The sequence below is a fragment of the Cynocephalus volans genome, chromosome 6 (assembly GCF_027409185.1).
Source record: "Cynocephalus volans isolate mCynVol1 chromosome 6, mCynVol1.pri, whole genome shotgun sequence".
In the NCBI taxonomy this organism is placed as follows: Eukaryota; Metazoa; Chordata; class Mammalia; order Dermoptera; family Cynocephalidae; genus Cynocephalus; species Cynocephalus volans.
In genome coordinates this window covers 68,086,934-68,110,146 of record NC_084465.1, presented here as the reverse complement: position 1 = coordinate 68,110,146, position 23,213 = coordinate 68,086,934, and the positions used below count along the sequence as shown (strand labels likewise).

The 23,213-nt window shown below is 41.3% G+C and overlaps 2 protein-coding genes across 3 annotated transcripts in view; one reads left to right on the top strand and one right to left on the bottom strand.

Annotated features, from left to right (window-relative positions):
• Positions 1 to 235: 235 nt before the first annotated feature.
• PEG10 (paternally expressed 10) lies at positions 236 to 5,009 on the bottom strand. Its single transcript, XM_063099770.1, is given in 2 exon segments — positions 236 to 3,843; positions 3,846 to 5,009. Coding segments are annotated over 2 exon segments (2,115 nt in total). The 5' UTR covers positions 4,795 to 5,009; the 3' UTR covers positions 236 to 2,677.
• A 7,132-nt stretch (positions 5,010 to 12,141) lies between these two features.
• The window catches only part of SGCE (sarcoglycan epsilon), a 72,847-nt gene continuing 61,775 nt past the window's right edge, over positions 12,142 to 23,213 (top strand). For both annotated transcript variants that reach the window (XM_063099664.1, XM_063099663.1), the window contains exon 1: positions 12,142 to 12,250. In XM_063099664.1, coding sequence (XP_062955734.1) covers positions 12,142 to 12,250 — 109 coding nt within the window. The remainder of the gene's footprint in view (positions 12,251 to 23,213) is intronic.

Below are 23,213 nucleotides of genomic sequence, written 5' to 3'. Positions count from 1 at the left end.
TACCTATCTCCTTTATGTTTTTATTTTGCTCCCTTTCTTTAGATATTCCTTTGCTTTCTCCTTTCTTATGAATAAAGGCATTTTTCTTGGAAAATGCCAAAAAAAAAAAAAAAAAAAGAAAAAAGAATCTAACATAAATTTGATCAAAAGCAACAAAATAAATTGAGTGAAAGGAAACTTAACCAAACTTCAATCAATACTACAGAAAAATTTGAGATTACTTATCCTTAACATCTACATTTATAGATAGCATATATAGCAATAGAGCATAGTACACACTGCCAAAAAGTTAATCACAAGCTTTAGTAAACAGCCAAATGTGTGTCAGGGACTTTGTGAGTTGTTAACCCACACCAGCCTCCTCTCCCCGATCATTTTTGTTGTTGGCCAACTTCTCCAGACTTTTGCTTGCAGTGGTGGCAAATGTCCGTGTGCACATGCCGGGGCTACAGACTCTCTGCAGCCTGAAGATCAACTGAAAACTGTAAATGTGACACAAAACAACTTGAATTCAAATGTATGGAGGATGGATTGATATCTGAGGTAAACTGAAGTGACGCTTCAAAATAGTCCAGAAGCACAAATGCACCATTTTAAAATTACTCTAAAACACACAAGTGATTGACAAGCTTTCTGATTCCATTGAAGAAAAGAAATAAAAGTTGTTTTGGATTAAGTAAATAGCCAATTAAGTTTCTTCTTTGAAACTCTATATCTTTTTGTGTGATCTTTAAAGGCCCAATTGATAAAATTGAAATTATATATGATGTTAAAATTGAAGATTGAAGGTGGACAGGATGAACTATTTTACAAATACTCCAGTTCTGAGGAGCCTCGCATTCACAGTGTTGTAAGAAGTTCACAGTACATAAACATTTTACACGACGTTACTTATCATTTTTACTTAGTTGAACTCTAACAATAATAATTGGATAGTACTTTGTAATTCAATGGAAATTTTTGAAAGCATAGTCACCACTTTAAAACACTGTTAAAGGACACTACTACAGCTAAAAGTTTTAAGTATTTAAACATGCAAGAATAAGGGTGGGTGATAATGAATATGTAAAAGATGGTGCTGAAGAAAGATGAAACTTCACCGTCAGGCTCCTCTTTGCGACACAGAATTTGAAATATATACCATGTTGTTTTCTACTACTCAAACTGTGTTTTGGCAATTAAAGCCTGCCTCTTTCGTCTCCGTGTGTGGCAGCAAAATGGAGTCTCAGCAACCAGGCAGGAAGATGACACAAATCCTGCAGCAGGGTTAATGGCAGTAGTAAAGAACTAAACAGAAAGAGAGAGGTTAGACAAATAGTTCAAGGTAGTAGCAAGGGACCGGGCTAAAGGAAGTCAGGCAGTCCCAGGTTAGCACAAAGCCTCCAGGAGACACCAGAGGTGTCACTGGATTGACGACAACTCTTGTGTTGTCTGTGAAAGTCCATATCCTCAAGACAGCATCCAGTGCCCTAATTCCTCTTCTTCAAAAACATCCTTCCCAGGCATACGAGTGTGGATCTGGGTGCTAAATCATTTCCCCTCTCTAATCATCCAAATACTACCGTCCAATGAGGGGACAGATGATGGAATGCCCAGATGCATATGGAGGCAGAGACATGGACAGATGCTTCCAAAACCTCAAGCTGGTGCTTTTCCAGCCAATTAACAACACTTGTGAAAATACTTTCTGAAGTACCAGGACAAGTTGGTAACAATTAACTCAGTCTCTTTTAAGAGTTGGGTACTTTTGATTTGCTACTCTATAGCCCTCGCACATGATTGAGAGGTGGACACAACACTTCACAAACATCTAACACGCCTGGAGTCACCAGTAGTCTCTGGTTACCAGGTTTAACACTTTGTGGAAGCCATTACTGGCATGATGATGGTAAGGTGTTGTGTTAAAGCCAGAGTTCTTGGGTACATGTGATTTGCACCAGGGATGTGAAGGCACACTCTTAACATCCAACAGTCCATCTGAGAGAGCACTTCCTTTTCAGGCCTGAGGTGTATCCTGTTGCGGGGGCGTTGCCTGCTCCTGGGAGAACCGGTCCAGTTGCTGCTCCTTGAGAATTAACGGAACCATGAAAGTGGAGTTTGAAGATGGTGAAGTTTCTAAGGGTGCAGCACGAGCATCACGGAAGCCTTTCTACACTGCACCAGTAATTTTGGCTTCCTTAATAAGGCTCCGGTCCTCCAGTGATGTAAAGAGAGTACCGAAACTGCAAGAAAAGTCATGTCCTCCTCCTCTTTGTCTCCCCCTCCATAAAGAAATCAGCATTTCCTGTTTGCATCAGCTTCTCTGTAAATGTTAAACAAGGAATTTGGCAGTCTGTAATTTAAGATGGTGACATAGGTTTCAGCAGGTAAAACCCAGGCTTCCAGGATTTGCTGGAAAGTAAACTTGTTAATTACTTTAGTTAGATTGGCAGTCAGGGTGGAAAACAGAGATAATTTGTTGGTAAATATTGTTACTCCCAGAAAATACTGAAGATCTTTTGGTGCTTTAGGATATGTGCCAGTCCAGGGTGGCCCTGACCTTCTGTAGCCATTTCAGAGAGGATGTGCCTCAGGTGGCCTGAAGATACAGTAGCCCAATTTAGCACACAGTCACTGATTGAGAAGCTCAACAGGAATAAGTTTAGAGAGCAGAGATCTTGAAGGACATGACCAGTGTTTACATGGTGCTGTAAGATGGAGGCGGTGGTGGGGGCGGCGGTGGGGGTGGTGGCTGCGGTGGTGGATACTGTGGTACCGGAGGCTGGCGGTACCAGTGCGGATTCCAAGTGATCATAACAGGTACGTATAGTGATCTTCCGTGCCCATCTCGTCCCACAGGGTACCAGGCGAATCCTACTGGGTAGGTCGGGTACGTGGCGTACGCAGGGTATGTTGGGTATCCAGGTACTTGAGGTACAAACTCAGTGTACGTTGCCAGGTGAGCTTGGTCTTCTAAATTTGGAATAGACAGACGAGGATACTGATTCTGGATGGTAAAATTGTTTGGAGCTCGGCAATCATAAGAGACTTGCAGTTTCCACCCCCTCTTCACTTGGAGAACTTGGGCTCCATTAGGTGCGATGGTTGGAGTAATTAGCCCATCTTTCACATTTCTCGCCACAAAATCTCGGAGAGCTGCCATTTCAGATTCAGACAGTGAGTACACATGTCCGCTGGGAATACTGTGTGCTCCAGGTATCATTTCTATATTGGGGTCAACCAGGCGGTGATCTGGGTAGACGTGCTCATCTACTGGAGTGTACACATTCTGGACATAATAATACCTCACTGGTTGGTAAACTCTGTATCCGTCTACTGGGTAGTAAAGGGACGGTTGTAGTGGGAGCGAGGGTGGTATTGGACAGTACATCCGGCAGTGGTATCGGCAATATTCAGAATCAAAGACAATGGAGCGGGTGCTCCATGTGATGTTAGGATCATGTGTGCTCAGCCAGCGAACCCCTAGGACGATGGGGAAGAACGGAGACTGAGTCACATCAAAGGACAGCACCTCACGGTGATCTCCCAGGTCAACAATCAGGTTGTGTGTTTCGTGGACAACTGGGCCCGATGCTACGGGGCGCCCATCAATTGCTTCCACAAGTATTGGCCAGTCCTTGACTCTTACAGGAATTCCATTTTGTGCAACATATTCATGATCAATGAAGTTGCCAGAAGCACCAGAATCGATCATGGCTCGGACGAACAGGGTGTGTCTGCCCGGAAGATGGATCTGGAGCATCACTTGCAAGTGTGGAGTTGAAATATCATCTTGTGGGGACCTTGTTATTTCTGGCCCGGTCGCTGAAGGTCCCTCTACAGCGGGGCCGGGGAGTTTCCCGCCGGTGAAGACTTTGAGGCCTTGGCAGGACAGTTGTCGGCGTAGTGACCTCCGTTTCCACAGTAGAGGCAGAGGTTCAGCTTTCTGCGTCTCTCCTTCTCTTCCTGGGTCAGGCGCATGCGGGCACCTCCCACGGGCTCGGTAGGATCTACCTGGTGGTGGTTTGTGATGTGAGGCAACACCAGCGCCCGGGGCGGGGAGCGTGGCTTGCGAGCTGCAGCAGCCCTGGCCAGCCTTCTCTCAATGTGAATGCACTGGCCGATCAGTGCGGACAGCGACTTGGCGACCTCGAGGTGGGACAGCTCCTCCTGAATGTGGTCGCTGAGGCCCTCGTGGTACTGGTCAATCAGCGCAGGCTCATTCCAATCCAGGTCCTGGGCAATCATCTGGAAAGCATTGGAATAGTCGACGACAGACCCCATGCCTTGGCGGAGACGTCTGATCTTGCGTTTGGCAGCCTCTCGCCTCTGAGGGTCTTCAAAGACATGCTTCATTTCCATCATGAAGGCAGGGTAGTTGTGCATCAGGTAATGGGACCGCTCCAGCTTGGCCGAGGCCCAGCGGGCAGCGCGGCCGGTCATCATGCTTGTCACGAAGCAGACGCGGACGCGATCCACTGAGAAATCTCTGGTGCTCTTTTCCATGAAGACCTGGCACTGGGACATGAAAGGAACCAGCATGTCTGGGTTGCCATCAAACTTCTCCGGGAGGTCTTCTGGGCACTCTTCCTCGACTGCAGGGGGTGGCGCAGCAGCGGCCGCAGCACCACGGAGCTCGATGTCGTCATCCTCGTCGTCAGCAGGGGGCTCCACTTGCTCACGAAGAGAGCAGTTTTCCTCGGTGAGCTTCTGCACCTGGTTCTGCAGGTTGCTGTTCTCTTCGGACTGCCTCATGACCTTCTCTCTTAAGTTGTTGATCTCTTCAGACAGCTCATCCCTCCTGCGTTCGGTCATGTTGGGGACACAGGGGCTCTTGTGGCCGCTGTGTTTGGAGTTGTTGTTGTTGTTGTTGGGGGGAGGGGGAGGAGGAGGAGGTGGGCAGTCGGGACCCAGCGTGACTGTTGGTGTGGGAGGAGACCTCCCAAGTGTGTCTTCACTTCTGTGGGGATGGAGGCCTGGATCCTGGCCCCCTCTTCCACCCCTTCTTCTTTTTATTCTCAGAACTCGCTTATTTCTGTATAGGAAGATAAAAGTATAAATTCAACATATGCATTCAAAGCAGCACAGAGAAGATTTTAGTATTTAAAGTGTCTCTTTGCTCTATTTGCTTACATTAGTGAACAAAGAAAACAAACCCTCAAAAGAAAAGGGAAAGGTTATCAATCAGGACGATAGATAATGAAAAGCACACTACTTTTTGATGTCCAAATGACCTTTTCCTCCTCAAGTCACCTGTTTATTATGAGTCAACAATACTTAAAACTTTATCAATAGCATGCTTACCTTTACAACTATAAAAGAATGCTGAGACAGTCCAAAGAAGTAGTTTTATATCAAGGGAGCAGAGCAAAAAACTTTCAAAGCAAAAAAGAATACCAAATAAATTATGTAAATTAAAACCAAATGATAACTTTTGTTATTAGAGAAGTTAAGCAAAAAATGGCTGATATTTAAACCAAGAGGGAACCACACAAAAAAAGAGGGAGGTACTAAAATCACAATGCCTTTATGCATCAGCCCTGGTGGGGGGGACACTTGGGCCAAGTGTCATGACCCTGGCCCACCTCTACAGAGAAGGAAACTGGTTATCAAATCAAACAACCATGACAACCACAAAAACCACAGGACTGTCTAATTTTTCTGACCCTAGTTTAATTTCCCAGGGAGAATTCTCTGTGGGATAGAAATGGCACTGAACAGCAGCAACATGTGAATGTCAGTTTCCCTCCTAATTATGCAGTCATTCAACAAATATTAATTAATGCCTCCTAGGAAGAGGTGGGCTATAAAATGGGACATTCCAATAAGCCCAATAATAGTATACCTCAAATTTATTATAAAGATTTAATTAAATACTGCAGATAATCACATAGTGAATGTCCAATAACTGTTACCTGATATTAATGAAGTTATTAAACAGAAAGCAGAAAGGTAACTTTCTGTGTAAAGAGACTAAGATTAAAATAGGGAGGGGCTGTGTAATTACAGCAACCAGGGCATTCACTTCTCACCTAAAGATATTTAATTTTTTTCTTTTTTAAATCCATATTGGTCAACAAATCCAGGTCCTTATTTGTCCTGCAGGTCACCAGTTTGCAATATCTGGTTTTTAATTAAGATTTGTCAGCACAGCCCCACCTGAAGGTTTATAATATTAAGGTAGGATAAGGCTGCATTCCTAGGAGGTGAGTAGATGCGTGTGGGGGTGGGGTGGTGAGGGGTTAAATATTCTAATTATGAGTGTGATGACAATAAGTCACACACACAGTAAATTATGACACAGTGTCTGCCTGTGTACTTCCTGAAAATAAGGTTAAATGCATTTACAGTGATTTAATTATTTTAAATGTTCAATAACGATCTCAAACCATAAATCCCGTATTTGGAAATTTTAAAATACATAAAAGTTTAAAAGTTTAAAAGATATGAAAGTGGAAAAACTTTTTCAGTTGAAAACTTTTAAGAGTTTAAAAGAACTTTCTAGTTTAAAAAGTGGAGACAACTTTTTAGTTTAAAAAGTGGAGACAACTTTTTAGTTTAAAAAGTGGAGACAACTTTTTAGTTTAAAAAGTGGAGACAACTTTTTAGTTTAAAAAGTGGAGACAACTTTTTAGTTTAAAAAGTTGAAACAACTTTTAAAACAAAAGTTTAAAAATGTTTCTCCCTGACCCATCAAGGCAAAAAAGAACACCAAATAAGTTATGTAAAGTAAAAAGAAAAAAAAAAAAGACACACATTTGTTATCAAGTGAAGTTAGGCGGAAAATAGCTAATGTTTCAACCAATAGGGTACAAGAATAAAAAAGGGATGCAGTAATCAAATATGATGCCTATACTCATCAGCCCTGTCCCTGGCTATAGAGACATGCCTCTTCCTCCTCCTTTCTTTACACTCCTCCTAATCCTTTAGGCCCCTCCCCTGCCCCAACCCCTCCACACAAACCACTTTCCCCATGTCCTGGCGCTGTTGGTGTGGTCTCTCCAAGGAGTGGCTATACAGCAAGCAGGGTCCTTAAGGAACAGAAATTAGCGTGCCATTTCAATACTTTTAACCATGCTACTTAATTACTTAAATAATTTAAGCTATAAAAACAATAATTAACATTCAAGATAAAATATTCAAGTTTAGAAAAAATCAGGAGACACAAACACATCATAACCTGTGACATCGTCTCTTTTCCAGTTCTTTAAAGACAATTGTGTTGGTGACACTGACAACATAAAGTCAAAACATAATGTAATTTTTATTTACTAAATTAAGAGTTTTAATGTCCCATTAACAAACAACTAATAAGCACAGGTAAGGTGACTAAGGTGCCACTTCTGTCATCTAGACATTCATACTTTCAAAACATAGAGACAAAACTTCCCAAAGGACATTCACAGCAGGGCCTTGGTGCAGACTTGACCCAGGTCAGGAAGGTTAACAACCTACATGTCAATCACAGCCACTGGGGTGGGCTTTATTGAAGCCCAGGTCTGATGGTTTTAAACATCTGCAAAAAACAAAAATGGGAGAAAAATAACAATACACTAGAGGAAATCAACAAATAATCACTATGTCGTTTAGGGAAACAAAAGATCAATTGGGTTAACTGAAAGTGAAAACAGACCTAAGATAATAGGGAGGGGCTGCAACTATGTAACTTGGGGTGCATGCCCCCAGACATTCTTTTTAATTTTTAAATACAGTGGTGGCTAAACAAATTCAAGGCTTTATTTTTATTTGGCTTGAAAGTTCCCTAGCTTAAGACCTCTGACCTTTACCAGTATCAGGCCTCAGGCCCCTAACTGGGCGTTTAGAATTTTGGAGGGGGACTTTAAGTCCTAAAAGTGATAACCGCCCAGAGCAGAACAGTTCAACCATTAAAAGTAACAGGGTAGTGGGCAGGAAGTTTAACAGTGAGTGCATGTGAAGTACAAAAAAGTTTCAACAGCAACTGGGTAGGCACAAGTTAACTTGAGACAACAAGAATCTTCACTTGATTTGAAGCATAGAACTATGATGCTTCCTTAAATTCCCCCTTACGAGGGGGCTGGATTGGAGAGGTGGGGTCCAAAGGTCCCATTCCTGAAACCTGAAAGGACACACTGCATAAAGCCAAGCTGCCTGGAACAGATACCATCTTTACATATGATAAAGATTTCAGTTTAAATCTATTTAGGAATTAAATACACTTGATTAATTATTGACTCTTCACCATGACTTCTAAAAATTTCTATTCCCCAAACACACCAAAGAGCAACAGTAGCCAAAAAAACCACCATTCATAAATGTCTCACATTAGGAAGTGACTCATCACTAAACAACTTAGTTGTTTTATATTTTCAAATGTTGTCCAAATTTTTTTGAGTACTATATGTACTATTTGTGAAATGCAAATTCTGTTAATATTTACATCTTTTTTAAACCGTTCTTTTGAACCTCTTTAATATGTAGAAACAGAATTTCCAAAGAGGGTGGACTTATTTAAAGCTGTAATTGTAATAAGCACACATTTTCCATAGATTATTTTCTTGTTTGAGGGGTGGGATTGAAGGTGACAGATTTTTGGGAGCCAAAGACCCCAATTCCCTCCTTTAACAAAGTCCTGGTTCATGGTTTATAATATATGGAACCAGGATTTTAAAATTCTTCATTCAGTTGGAAACATAATTTTTACATGGTACATCTGACTGGCAATAAGTTATAAATTTGTTTTATACAGATGCTTAATTACGCCAGCTGAAACAATCTATATTTTGTAATGTAAACGCTTTATATTACACAAATTTTAAATAATACTAATATGTACCATTAATCATCTACTTGTCCTAAATTTAAATGAGCCTTTTATGAAAAAAGTTAATCATTGGAATAAATTTAATAATTAGCTTTTTATGAAAAAAGCTAATCATTTGGAATAATTTAAATAATTAGCTTTTTATGAAAAAAGCTAATTATTAGGAATTTAAATTAATTTGGTCGTTTTGTATTATAATTATAGCTTACATCATTGGAACTTAAAATAAACACTTTTAAAAAATATACTGTTAAATATGAGAGAGAGAACGCAAGCAACCTAGGACAGCAAAACACCACAGGAAACAGGATCACAAAACTAGAAAAGACCTGCAGGCACTAAGTAAGACATCGAATAAACCAATTTACTCTGGTCACTTAACACATATTTAATGAATGCCTACCATGTGCCAGACACAATTTCTTATATGCAGGCAAGTTCGCCAAGACTAATCCCCTAGGGTTCCAAGAAAAAAAATCCAGCTTCATAGGCACACAAGCGCCTCATCCTCGCTCAGCTCAGAGGTCAAGCCAGCAGCACCTATATGACACTTAAAACTCTTTGAAACACAGCTCAAGTTGTTCCATATTTTGTATCCACCGAAGCGTCCAATTCCAGTAGGTCCACTAGTGTCTCAAATTAAACCTTAAATGTAAAAATATTTTTAAAACTTTATTTTTCATTTGTGATAGTAAAAGCTTTTGGCTAAATTGCCTTTAGAAAAGCACTTAGGCGTGTCAGCTTCATAACCCACAATCAGAAGTTTAAATTGTGGGATTATGTTATTTCATATATACAAGGCTTTTATTAAAAGTGCTCATAAAGGCCAAGTATAATTATTATTGTTGTTAATTTTTCTTATTTATTATTCTTACCATTATTTAGACACTAGTGGACAAAAAGCAAAACGGCGCAAAAGAGAAACCGCAAGGGGGTGGGGCTGTGCAGCCAGGCTCAGACAAGGTAGGCGTGCAGGAACAGAGATGTGCCTGCCGGGCGGGGCTGGGGGCTCACACTGCGCAAGCGCAGGCGAGGGTGGGGGGGGGGGAGCGAGGCTATAGACCACCTCAGAGGAGGCGGGCTCAGGGGGAGGCGGGGTCTGGGCAGGCTACCTCAGAGGAGGCGGGCTCAGGGGGAGGCGGGATCTGGGCAGGCCACCTCAGAGGAGGCGGGCTCAGAGGGAGGTGGGGTCTGGGCAGGCCACCTCAGAGGAGGCGGGCTCAGGGGGAGGCGGGGTCTGGGCAGGCCACCTCAGAGGCGGGCTCAGGGGGAGGCGGAGTCTGGGCAGGCCACCTCAGAGGAGGCGGGCTCAGGGAGAGGCGGAGTCTAGGCAGGCCACCTCAGAGGAGGCGGGCTCAGGGGGAGGCGGGGCCTGGGGAGGCCACCTCAGAGGAGGCGGGCTCAGAGGGAGGTGGGGTCTGGGCAGGCCACCTCAGAGGAGGCGGGCTCAGGGAGAGGCGGAGTCTAGGCAGGCCACCTCAGAGGAGGCGGGCTCAGGGGGAGGCGGGGCCTGGGGAGGCAGGGATAGAAGGCGCGCTCTGGAAAGGCGCGCTGCAGGGGAGGCGCGCTCTGAGTAGGCGCTGGGGGGGAGGAAGGGAGGCGCTAAGCTCGCTCTGAGCAGATACTGCAGAGAAGGCGCGCTAGGATGGGCGGGGCAGGTCTGAGACTGGCTGCTACAAGCGCTGCAGAGTATCTGCATGCCTCTCCCAGGATCCCCCTCCCCAAACCCCTCCCACCAGCCTCCAACAGCCAGATTCATTTCATGCATGAAGAGCAATCACCCCCAGATCCAACCCGCTCCCCCGCCCAACACTCAGCAAACCGACAGTTTCCACAAACTGTTGCTGGTCGCCAATTCGCGCCACCAGGACAACTACACAGCTTCAACCAAGCACAACTAGGTAGGCAGCCCGATCTGCCATCACCAAAAGATTCCCTTTTACACTCATCTCGGCGCCCCTCCACTCTACTGCTATAGCAGGAATTGGTGTGGGCAGAATGTTGAACACTAATTTTTGCCCGGGGCTCCATCTTGTCTAACAGCACCATCACAGAGAACCGTCCTGCAGAAAAATATAGTAGGAGCCATTCTAAAAGGTGAAAGGGTGGGGTCCCCCTCTAAAACAGGGTAATTGTACTTTGCAGCTCACGTCCCTGTACAGCTGGTTTATCTGTAGCGCAAAACAGCCCGCACGTCACGTACCCTGCAGCTGTTATCACTTTGTACCATATCTTAGGTATAAATTGTTCCGCAGCTCATGTACCTCTGCGGTTCACGTGCCCTGCCGCGCAATGAAGCGCTGTTGTATGGCTAACTATCATTTTTGTTGCGCTCTTGTTATGCTCATCTTTTGCAGCTCAGATTTTGTAGTGTATTTCAAGCACAAATCAGTCTTCGGTCTGCAGCTCTTACATCGCCGCAGTTCATACTGGTTTGTAGCGCATGAAGCGCCCATCAGTTTGTAGCGCATGAAGCACCCATCAGTTTGTAGCGCATGAAGCGCCCATCAGTCTACAGCGCATGAAGCGCCAGTTTGTAGCGCATTGAAGCGCCAATTAGTTTGTAGCGTATGTCACTTAGCAGGCAGGTGAAGAGCAAATTGCAAATCGGTCTGTAGCTCATGTCTGTCTGCAGTTCATTACTATCCGCAGCTCATGTCTGTCTACAGCCCGTATCTGGACTTGAGTCGTGGAAATCAGAGCCCTGAAGGCTTGGTTTCTCCACTCTGTTTGGGGGTACAGCCAGTGAAGGCGTGAGAAGGTTTGCGTGGAGACATTCTGGGGCGCTACTCCATCTCCCGCAGCTCTGGATAAGAACGGGGAACGAATGTGATCTTAAAAAAAAAAACATCCTCACCGCATACTCACCACGCGGGGACTCCTCTGCGAAGACGGGAGGATGGTGTCCCACACCTGAGCCAGGCGTGGGCTCCACTGGGTGCTCGGCAGCCCGGAGTGGCTCCGGACGCGAGCCCGCTCAGTGGACCTTCCGCAAGGCTCGGTGGACCTTCTCCGCTGTTCTCCCCAGGTCGCAGTCAGGTTTCTTCGACACACACCAACCGAAGTTGAGGCGCGTGTACCGTGAGCGCAGACGGTGAGCCTTATATAGGCTGATCAGAGGAGGGGGGCGCCAAATCCCAGTGTGCTCCGCGGGCTGGGGGGCGGAGGGGGGTGCGGGGGCGGGCGGGCTGGGGGGATGGGAGTGGGGGCGCTGGCCACGCTGCAGCGGCCCGCCGCTAGAGGGAGTACGGGCTTAAGGAGGGGGTGCAGGATGCTGATGCTGAACTGGCCAAGCTGGGAGGAAAGAAGAAAGGGAGGGGAGGGGAGAATCGAGGACAGCCGGCCTAACCAGGCCAAGAATGCAATTGCCCCGGTGGTGGGAGCTGGGAGACCCCTGTGCTTGGACGGGAGAGGGTCGGGGGACACGCAGGATGAGCCCTGCGACCACTGGCACATTCTTGCTCACAGGTTAGTGGCCTGCGCGCGACGTGGAGGTCCCGGGGCCAACAGGCCGCCGCCTCCCCCTCCCCCGCTCGGGTTCCGGGTATCTGGGCTCGCCCTTAGGGCACTAGCCCCTCTTGCTGCCCCGAGCCCCACTACACCCCTCCCCCAGGACGCCCTGCACCCCACTTCCCGGGCCCAGCGCGTCCCTCACCAGGCTTGACCCCTGGCCTTTTCTTTTTCTCCGCGCCCCCGCGCGCCCCTCCCTGCCCAGCGGGCGCAGAAATTCTATCTCCATTTTCCATTGCCAGCACCCCCTCCCCCAGTCCCCTTGGTGGACCTCTCCCGATCCCTGCAGCAAAGAGCTGGGGGTCGTTGCCCGTTTTTCTGGGGGGCCGTTACCCCGCTCCTGAGGCTCTGGGGCCCGGATGCAAGCCAAAGGAACTAGGCGTCAAGCTGCGTCCCCCTCTACACAAACACATCTTTTCTTCTTTTCTTGAACCTGATCGAGACAGAACACTAAAATGTGACATTTAAAACATCTGATTTCCTCCCTCTTCCTAAGCGCATTTCTCGGTGGCGGAAATCCCGTTTTTCTTAGGTTTTACCGACCAGGGAAGCGGGATCATGAAATGGAGCCAAACAGGGCGTTCGGGTCAGGGTTAACCCCGGATGGGGGCCAGAGATGCTGCGAACAGTGCACGATTTCCAGAAAGCAAAGACAATTAAAAACAGCTGCGGATGGTTCCAGTGTGCTTGGCGGGCTCGGAGGCTCCCAGCTACGGACTTTTGATGGTGATTACGAGGTTTATGCAGAGACCTCGCTGTCCTTGCAACGTTACATTTTCCTAAATCTCGCAGGGTGAATGAATGCTTTTAGTCACGGTACCCGAACGTTTAATGCTTTCAAGCGGGGTTGCCGAGATTCGGTCACAAATATTTGCTTGAGTTTATAAGTGTAAACATACATATTTTATGTTTAGGGAAACCTGCGGTGGGTTACAAGACTAAAATACTGATGAGGAAGGATGCTAAATAAAACCTCTACACGGATTCCCATCTAAATGCCTCAAAGTATTAGGCGCTGAGAATACTGACAATCTGTTGATAATCTTAGTAAAAGAAGTTTAAGTTAGAAGGGAAACCAAATTGACTACAGCTGAGTTAGGTTTCTGAAACACGGAGGAAACGCGTTCGTATTTGAAGACTAAAACTGAGAAAATTTTAGTAACATTGCTACAGATTATTGTATACTTAGAGGATAAATAAGAATTTGACCCATTGTACATGACAAGGTGGCTGGGACTGCACTTTAAAAAAAGTGTGCCTTTCTAGGAATAAAACTGTAGCCCATTTATTGAGATTTTACATTTTACTAGAAATAAACTGTTGCCCATATGAATGAATGAAGTGCAGATTTCCAACAGTGAAAGACATTTTTCTAGGAAGTTGGGTGAACACAATTACATTTTTTTTTTAGGAGTGCCTTTTAATTTAATCTTTGGGCTGTTCACTTTCTTCTGCGAGATAGTATATTTACGGAATTTCTTATGTTTGGCAGAGTATTGTTCTGGTGATCAGCGCGCTGTACTGTCAAATTCTTAGCAGTTTTTTTTTGTTTGTTTCTTTTAAATCCAGGAGTTACTTCACCTAGTTGTTAACTGAGAGACGTTCTTTTTTTTGAAAAAGGGAAATTAAAAACCAGTATAGATGGAAAGTTGGGGAAATTCAAGTTTAAAAATCTATCCTGAGACTTTCAAAGTTTCAACAAGTTGGAACCAATTTGATTTTTTTATTTCAAAATGTTAACCAGGATTTTTTTGTAAAAGAAAAAAAAAAAGCTTCATTAGTATTTTTATTATAATAGAAGTAATTCCTACACATTGTACAAAATTCAGGGGAAAAAACCTAGAAAGTTGTAAAGAAGAAAATTAAGATCATCTATAACCTCTTCATCCTGCAGTAATGCCTATAAACATTATAGTCTGTTATTTTAGACATTCTCTTTGCATACATAGGTATCTAAATACTGTATATTTTTCATAGGGTTGCATGCATATACTTTCTAAAAATTAAAAATGGCATCAAATTAATACTCTTCAATTATTTTCTTTCCAAATAGCCTTTAAATGTCAAATAACATTAAATTTGCAGGGTTTTCAGCAAAGGTAGTAATATTAATTAATTTTTTAATTAAAATTTTAAGTGAACAGCCTTAGTACATAAATACTTAAAACTAGAAAACTGAGAATAATTTCCTCTGCTCTCACTATTCTAACAAACACATAGTTATCATTTTGGTATATTTGCTTGTGTTTTTTATTCCTCTACATATGAAAAAAAATTTTTCACTTAGATATATAATTTTCTAAGGGTAAAAAACAACATCAATAGATAAGTTATTTGGGTAAAACTTTTGCTATCTAGAACAACAAAATGATATAAAAACTAGAAACAAAAAGACATCATGAATAGACACCTGTTTTTGTTATCTAAAACAACAAAAACAATTTTAAAAAGAAAAAAAAATTAATAAAGAACTCTAAACACTTTTTTGACATTTAATGTCTAAGTGAATTTTGGATTTTCCCAGATATTTGTTCCCGATGTTGACTACTTCTTACCCGTTTTGTTCAAGGTTACATGCAAAGCAAAAGAAACGATAATGTTCATTATTTATTAAGTAATAAAGGGGCTTTGTATTTGGACATTTTATCCATTTTTGTGAGAGTTTGCTGTGGATCTATGAAGCTAGTATTTTGAATAGTATTTCGAAACAAACTGTGGATCTATGAAGCTAGTATTTTGAATAGTATTTCGAAACAAACTGTGGATCTATGAAGCTAGTATTTTGAATAGTATTTCGAAACAAACTGTGGATCTATGAAGCTAATATTTTGAATAGTATTTCAAAACAAACTGGAATTTTAACTAGTCAAGTAATAAGTGGACTTTATATTTCACCCTCATGTCCTTTTTTAATAACAATTTGCTGTGGATTGATGAACCTGCTGATTTACCACATGTATTTGGCTTAATTTCCAGTATGACAGGAAAAATTTATTTCTATGCAAAGTAAAAATTTCAGTTGCCAACTAATAACTGGACTTTCTATTAGGACATTTTATTCAATTTTAATGACTATTCTCTGTGGATCTATGAACCTGCTGATTTACCACCTGTATTTGGCTTAATTTCTAGTATGGTAGGTAAAATTTATTTCTAAGTAAAGTAGAATTTTCAGTTGTAACTGGATTTTGTATTGACCATTTTATCCTTTTTATAACAGTTTGCCATAAATCTGAAAGTTGTTGATTTACCTCATGTATTTAGCTTAACTTCTAGTATGGTGAACAAATTGTATTTCTAAGCAAAGTGGAATTTTTTTACTTGTCTCGGACATTGAAAATAGCAAGGGACAGCACCAGAAAAAACTGGTTAAAGACAGCCTCAAAGAGATAAAGGTAACATGAGTCCAGTTTCTAATACTAGTCACTGAGGAAGAACGCAGTAAAAACAAAATATTGAAGCAGTGAAGAAATCCTGATTTGTTAAAAATTCTCAAGTCAGGTATTCAGATTACTCGTAATTTTAATAAATGCAGTATTTATAGATCATATTTTACCCCCAAATAACCTGACACTTTGTTTCTTTATCTTTTTCACTAATTGTCCACATTTATTCTACTTGACCCCTTTTCTTAAAAAATTCACTAGTCTAAACACCATATTCTCTAGTCTAAACACATAAATGCATATTCTATCACTTATTTTATTTCCTACTCTTAGTGTAAAAAATGACTCTAGATGGACAGATGATATGGGTTTATGTGTCCATTAAAGATTCTCGGGCTAGAGGGGGAGAGCTCCTTTACACTTTGTTCGGTTTTAATCCAAAGCTTCACAGAAATATCAACATGATGACTCTTTTCTTTCCGTTCTTTCCCAACCTCTCCAACAGACCGATGGACATGGACATGGGTAAACACACACACACACACCCCATTCAGGTTTTTTCCTAAACTTAAGGATCCAGTTCTCCAGTCTGCTCTAACCCTGATTTCCAGAAATATTAAGCCTAAAGCAGCAATACAAATTCAAAAAAGAAAAAAAAAGAAGCAGGTGTTTCTAAGGATCAACAAGTCTTTTCAAATGTTATTTTTCTAATTACTGTTTTCAGGTTGGTAGAATCAGACAGTCTCAATGCTCTTAAAGCTATTTCACATGGATGGCTTTCAAGCCACATTCTCCATAATGCCCAGTGTTTTACATTTTTTAAACACTATTTCTGTAAGACAATATTGAATAAACAAACCCCCAGACAATGTCCACAGCCTGACACTAGACCAAACATTACCATTGCTGCTTCTTCCCCTCTAGTTTTTGTTCTGTGTGCATACATATTTTTATATAACTGTAATTTTAATATATATAGATTTTTTACACTTTGTTTTGAAAGATAAGTGAATCTTGCTTTTAGCAAAAAGCATTTCTCAAGGCTGCAGGATGCTCTTGTGTGTGAGGTGGTGTGTAGACTCATCAGCAGGATTGCTGTGTGAGCGGGAGGCAGGCTGAACCAGCACCGGCCAGGTGTGTGAGTTATTGGGTTTGGGTCAGGCACTGGTTCCTGGTGAAGGATCATAAGCCCTTGCTCTGGGTTTTCTCTTCTTCAACATTTCTATGCATGATTTTGATGAGGATCTAGGAGGCTTATTTTAAAATCTATGGAGGACTTGAAAAGGGATTGCTGTTATAAATAGCAGAATTTACTGTTAACATGGTTAAATAGACTGCAATGTTATGCTGAGAGTAAAAAGATATTTTATAGCAGTAAATGCCTCATAATTCATTGGTGTGGAAGGAAAGTGGTGACTTTGTATGGTAGCAGTTCTTTAGGAAAAAGAAGGTTTAATGTGAACCAGCGGTATGATGTAGCTGCAAAGAAAAAAAATTCATTTAAGCTCTGGTAATAGTGTAGTGTCCATATGTCACAAAATTAATAGTACCCTGCTCTAATCAAACACATCTGTAGTATTGTGTCCATTTCTGGCTGTCACACTTAAAGAGAGACATTGACAAATTAGACAACTTCCAGAATAGTCCATGGGGATGGCGAGAGGTCTGGCAATCCTGTCATAGGAGGTATCCTCAAAGGGTCTGAAAGTGTTTAGCTTGAGAAGACTAAAAGTAGACATGAACTCTCTTCTGTTTGCTCTGGAAAGCAGAACTAGCATTAGTGAGTGAAAGGTACAGATAGATTTCAACTTGAGACCTTTCTAACAGTGCAGCTCAACAAGAAAAGCAACTTTACTTGTTTTTTTGTTTTTTTTTTAAAGATCAGATATGTTCTCTATTCTTGCAATGAATATTTAATTTGAAGGCCATGGTAACATTTTAGTGTAGACAGCAAAGATACTTGTGATGGAAACATTTTATTTTTTCTGATAAACTGTCTAAAAAGAACAGTCCTATGTGTTCCAAGTTAATCTCTTACAACTTGAAAATAGCTGCAACAGGGTAATTGAACACATTCTCTTCTCTCTCCCATTCCATTTCAAACATAAAAATCTGAGAAGAAAATGAAAGATTTATTTTTCTTCCTGCAAAATATCCTAGCTTTAACTTCCTTCCTAGAGTTACTCCTTTCCTGGTATTTTTTGCTTTCTTGGAGCAGGCTTCTCAGGTAGAGTGGCCGTGGATGCTTGGGGGTGCCCAGGATTGGGGGGAGCAGGCTGGCTGCTGACCACTGGCTGCTGGTCCAGGACAGCTCAGCCCTCAGCTGCCTCCTCCCCAGGGGGAAATGTGGGATACTTCTCCCTTCTGCAAATTTTCCCCTCTTGTAATATATCTCCGTGCAATACTTAAATTTACAGTTTTTAGCTTTTCAGTAGCAAAATAAAACCTTTACATTAAAAGTAGCTTCTACTCCTGTGCTATTTTAACTTCTCTCCATTTCAGGTTAGCTTTGTTTCTGACCCCCTCAGGAGCACATTCTTAGTGTCTCAAACATGTCTTGGGGCAGATTTTTCTTTCCTCCCTATCTGCCTGTTGATTGTTTATTTTGATTACTATGTCTAACTTTGAAAGTGCGATTGCTCAAAATGCATTTGTGGAGTATGCAGGCTTCCTGCCGGGACCCTTCTTCTGAGAAGCGCTTCTGACTCCACAGACACTATCTTTATGCCCTGGAGCCTTGCAAACTAATGAGAGATGTGAAGAAAGGAGCTAAGAGTCTTCTGTCATCTTTTCTAACCAACTTTTCCCTGCTGCTGTCACTCCTGCCTTACATCCAGAACTTTCTCCTCTACTCCAACTGTTAGGTCAGAAATACAGTCACTCTCACTCTTACTGTGTGAAGTATATTTTTAAATGTGGAACAACTTTCTCTTCTTCTTATTTTATCTTTTATAAAAGTGCCATGCAACTTGGGATTGTAATAATGCACACGGCAACTTGTGATGGCTCGCTTCCCAGTTGTTGGAGATGCCACAGGCGTTCTTGGGCTGAGTTCATGTTTCCGAGAGAGAAAGGCTCAAAGATGAGGTTCTGGCTTGTCAGCGCTCACCTGATTTGCAGGCGGCTACTTGCAATTCCTTGAATGCAGTGCTCGCTCCTGCTCCTGTGCTTGGGAAGTAATAATTCCCAGTGTTTAACTTTTAAAAATTAAAGAAGTTATCTTGGGAAGTAAGTAGATAACCTCAAAACGTTAGTTGCTGGCACGATTACTGTTATATTCTCAGAAGCGTTAATGTGTTAGTAAAAGCTGAAGTGTTGTTTTCTTTTTCTTGGGTCACACTCTGGTAGAATTATTATTTTTTGTATCTTCATCTAAGATTTAAATGCATTTTTTTATTACTTAAAAATCACTCATCTTTACCCCATCTCAGTTTCTATCTGATTGCCTTAGACGAACAAGATTTTCAGAATACATCTATGGCATTCTGTACCACGGGAGTCACCGCGGCATCTGTTGTGACATAGAAGGCAGACTTTCTTTTCTGAAAAACGAAGAAGCCGAAGCCGCTCACTTCAAAAATCTTTAGGAGTTAGGCAGCTCTGGTATAAATTCTTTCCCATTCTTTAGCTTTTCACTCATTCATCTGGTCACCACTTTGATTATTATGGAGATTTGGGGTTCACTGCGAATTTGAAAGAAGAGATCACAGTTAATTTTCCTATAGCAGTTAAAGTGAAATATTTTAGTTCCCTCTTTTTTCAGCAGTAGGCATAGAAGTATAGTTGCTATTTTATCTTGGAATGCAAAAGAAAAAAAATTAGCCTTGAGGTTTTTTATTTTTCCTCTTTAGCAAACTAGTGTTTCTCATTGTACGGTAAAATGACATCAGCTTTTCTCTCGTATGAAATAGTTAATTCAATGTAGCTCCTTTAACATCTTTCATTTTCTGTAGTTACAGAGTTGGTTCTAATCAAAAACCAGTACTACAGAAGTAGAAACAGAATGGGTTGCTACATGTGCCTATGAGAATTTGAAATCTACTTTATTTGTTGTCTACCCATTTTACTTCTTAAAAGTTTAGCTTACAGATATGCTGGGGAAAGTGCTCAAAGATGCAGACAAGGATGTTTATTGTAGTATTGATCATGATAATGAAAAACTAGAAAAAATTGTGGTTCTCTTTACTAATTAATAATTCTTTTATTCATTTGTTTTTTTGAGTGTCGACTTGTTTTGAGACCCTGGTTAGAGGCTGGGGATTACACGGTCTCAGTCATCATGGAACCTTTTACAAAAACTAATGGGGTTAACAAAGATTAATCAAATAATTTTTTTCAAGATTACTTGATTCATCTTCATGAAGATGAATCAAATAATCACACACATAAATGTGCCCTTAGGACTACGATAAGTGCTGCAAACACTACTAGAACTTCTAAGTAGGGGATTTGGCCAGACCAGGGGCTTAAGGCAGTCTTTTCTGAGAAAGTGCTCAGATCTGAAGGATGAGTATGTGTTAGTGAGATGAAGAGGGAAGGTGTATTTGAGGTAAAAGGAAGCGCCCTGGAGCAGAGACCTGAGGCAGATTGATTGTGGCAAATAGAAATTTCTGAGAGAAGTCCAGTTGAGATGGGAGCAGAAAGAGAAGGGTGAGCACAATATGAAATGAGGCCAGAGAAGAGGTCAAGGAGCAAATTTTGCAGGACCTAATAGACAACCTTAAAGAGTTTAATCTTTATATCAAGATCAGTGGGAACTCTGGAGGGATTTAAGCAGGACAGGATCAGATTTGCATTTCAAAAAGAGCATTTCAGCTCCTTTCTGAAGAAAGGGCTGGAGGAGTCAGAATAGATTGCAGTTGACCAATTATGAAGCTACTTTATTAATCCAGGATCGAGATGGTGACCTTGTGGGCTAGGGTGGTGATGGGGAGATGAAGATAGGAAGGCACATCTTGCCGGGTAAAAAGCAACAGGAGTGGGGATAGGATTGAACTGGGGATGGAGTTTGCCTGGAGGAGATGTCAAGGATGATTTCCAGATTTCTGTCATCTGCATAAAGATAGAAAAATGATGATGCCACTCATGGGACATGGAATGCTGGAAGAGGATCAGATTTTAAGGGAAAGATCATGAGTCCTAGTTTGGACAGGCTGAGTTCAAGGTCATGCCAAGTAAATTATGACTGAGACACATAACAGAAAGCTACACAACCTGAAAATGTGGTATGATATAAATATGTTCAAGATATATCCTAAGTGACAAAAGTGTGATTGGGTCTGGCTGGTTAGCTCAGTTGGTTAGAGTGTGGTGTTTTAACACCAAGGTCAAGGGTTCGGATCCCTCATAGGCCAGCTGCCAAAAAACAAACAAAAAAAGTGTGATTGTGTTATGTAAAAAAAAAAACAGGGTATATGTATGTTTATGTGTATACATGTACAAATATATGTTTTTATATGCATAGAATATGGGAAGATGCAAAGACTATTAAGAGTAGATACGCTAGGCAGTGGCACTGATGGGATGAAATAGGGACATGAGAGGGCACTTTTATATTTTATACCCTCCTGGTTATACTATTGGAATGTTTTACAATGGGAATGTATGGCTTTTATAGTAAAGAAAATTAATGACAATTTAAAGCAAACATCCAATGTGAGAATATTTCTCTTTCACAGCTTTCTTAGTTGGAAAGATCATGTAAGCATTATTGTATTTTTTGTTTTGAACAGAAATTTTTCCTGCAGCTTTACTTCTCTAACCCAATAGCTTATACAGTTTGCCTTTTAATACTTTTCCACTAGATTGCACTATTACTCTAGTTTTCACATAGCCTACGTACTGTTTTGTATTCTGCTTTTTACTAATTTTATTAATTTCAGAACAGCCCAACATTTTGCAGATGAGGACATTAAATTGTAATGTTGCATGTATATATTCCATATATTATATATCTTCTGTTAATGGTCCTACAGATGCTCCCTTTTCATCCAATTTCTGAGCTAGATAGTACTGTTTCCAGGAGTGGAAACCCAAATTTATCTTCCCAGGCTATTTGAGCAAAGGGGCAAAAACTACCAAGAGAAGTGAGGAACCTTCACTTCTCCATTAACTGTTCTATCAAACCAACTCTTCTTATATTAGACATTTAATTTTCCACCCAATTTTGATATTATGTTTAATGAAAAGATGAATCTTATGCCTACAATGTTTTTTTTTTTTTTTTTTTTTTGCTTTTGTTGCATCATTTCCTCAGAATAAATACTAAGAGTTTATCAGAATCAGCAAGTATCAATATCATCTCATTGCACTTGGCTTTCCTCAGAAGAGTTAAACTAGTGTGCCTTGGCTCAGTGCTGGGAAAGAGGACTTGCTGAGATGCTGTCTTCTTAGCCCTCGGGGACATCACAAAGTGGAGTTTGGTATGGTTGGAGTCCCCGGGCTGTCAACGCTGCTCCTGAGTAACATCCAGTGTTTACTCCACTCTGCCACAGAAAATGATCATTTTTCATGTGTCGTGATCATGAAAGAAAAATTGAGAGTGCCATATTATATAATGCCAGCTGTAGTGACAATTTTTTTATTTGAAGATTTATTTTAAAAATTAATCACATTTAAAGAAATCCAAAATTTCCTTCAAATTAGTTGAAGATAAAATGTAATAATAGCTACCATTTTTGTGAGGATATCATTATGTGCTAAGCACTCTTCTAAAGGTTTTAATGTATTACCTCATGCTATACTCACAGTGTCTCTATGACATGGGTACTATTCTGTTCCTACCAGATGAAGAAATTGAGGCACAGAGACATTGAATAACTTGTCCAATGAACGAAAACTGGGATTTGAACCCAGACACTCTGTGTTTCAGAGATTCTGATATTAAACACTACCTTTCTGTACTCCAGTTTTATTTTACTCTAATGTCTTTTTTCTTACCTAAAATTTTAGCTTATACTAAAAAATTATAAAATTATAATAATTTTTAATTTTACTAAATAATTATTTATGTTCTGCCCTGCCAGGCTCTTCTGTTTTAACAAAGTTGAGGCTGCTTTTTCTGGCATTTTTGGTTTAAAGTCTTGCTGTTACACTTCTCTTAGGAATATCTTTTCCTGACTCCTTTCAGAGGTTGGAGTGGGCAGTCCTCCTAATCAAAACCCTTTTTTCCCCATAGGTTCCTACTAATTTTTAGCTTTCCTCTTTCAGTGAACTGTTTTGGTTTCTTTTTGTTTTTGTTTTTGTGCTTTGGGATTATGTTCCCAAATAATAACATAATAATTACGTAGTGCATGGGATTATTTTCCACTGCATACCAATAGCATTACCTTGTGGCTAGCTATTTCTAATCAGAAGTCAGGGGCAACATATTTTTTCTAGGAAGAAAAATAAATTGAAGATGACCTACTAGTAGTAATAATAATATCTCAAATTACATAAAAACGTATGGTTTACAAATTGCTTTCCCATTTAACTATTTGGGGGTATATTGATGAGTAGATGACATAGACTTTGCAGTCAGCCATGAAATGGGT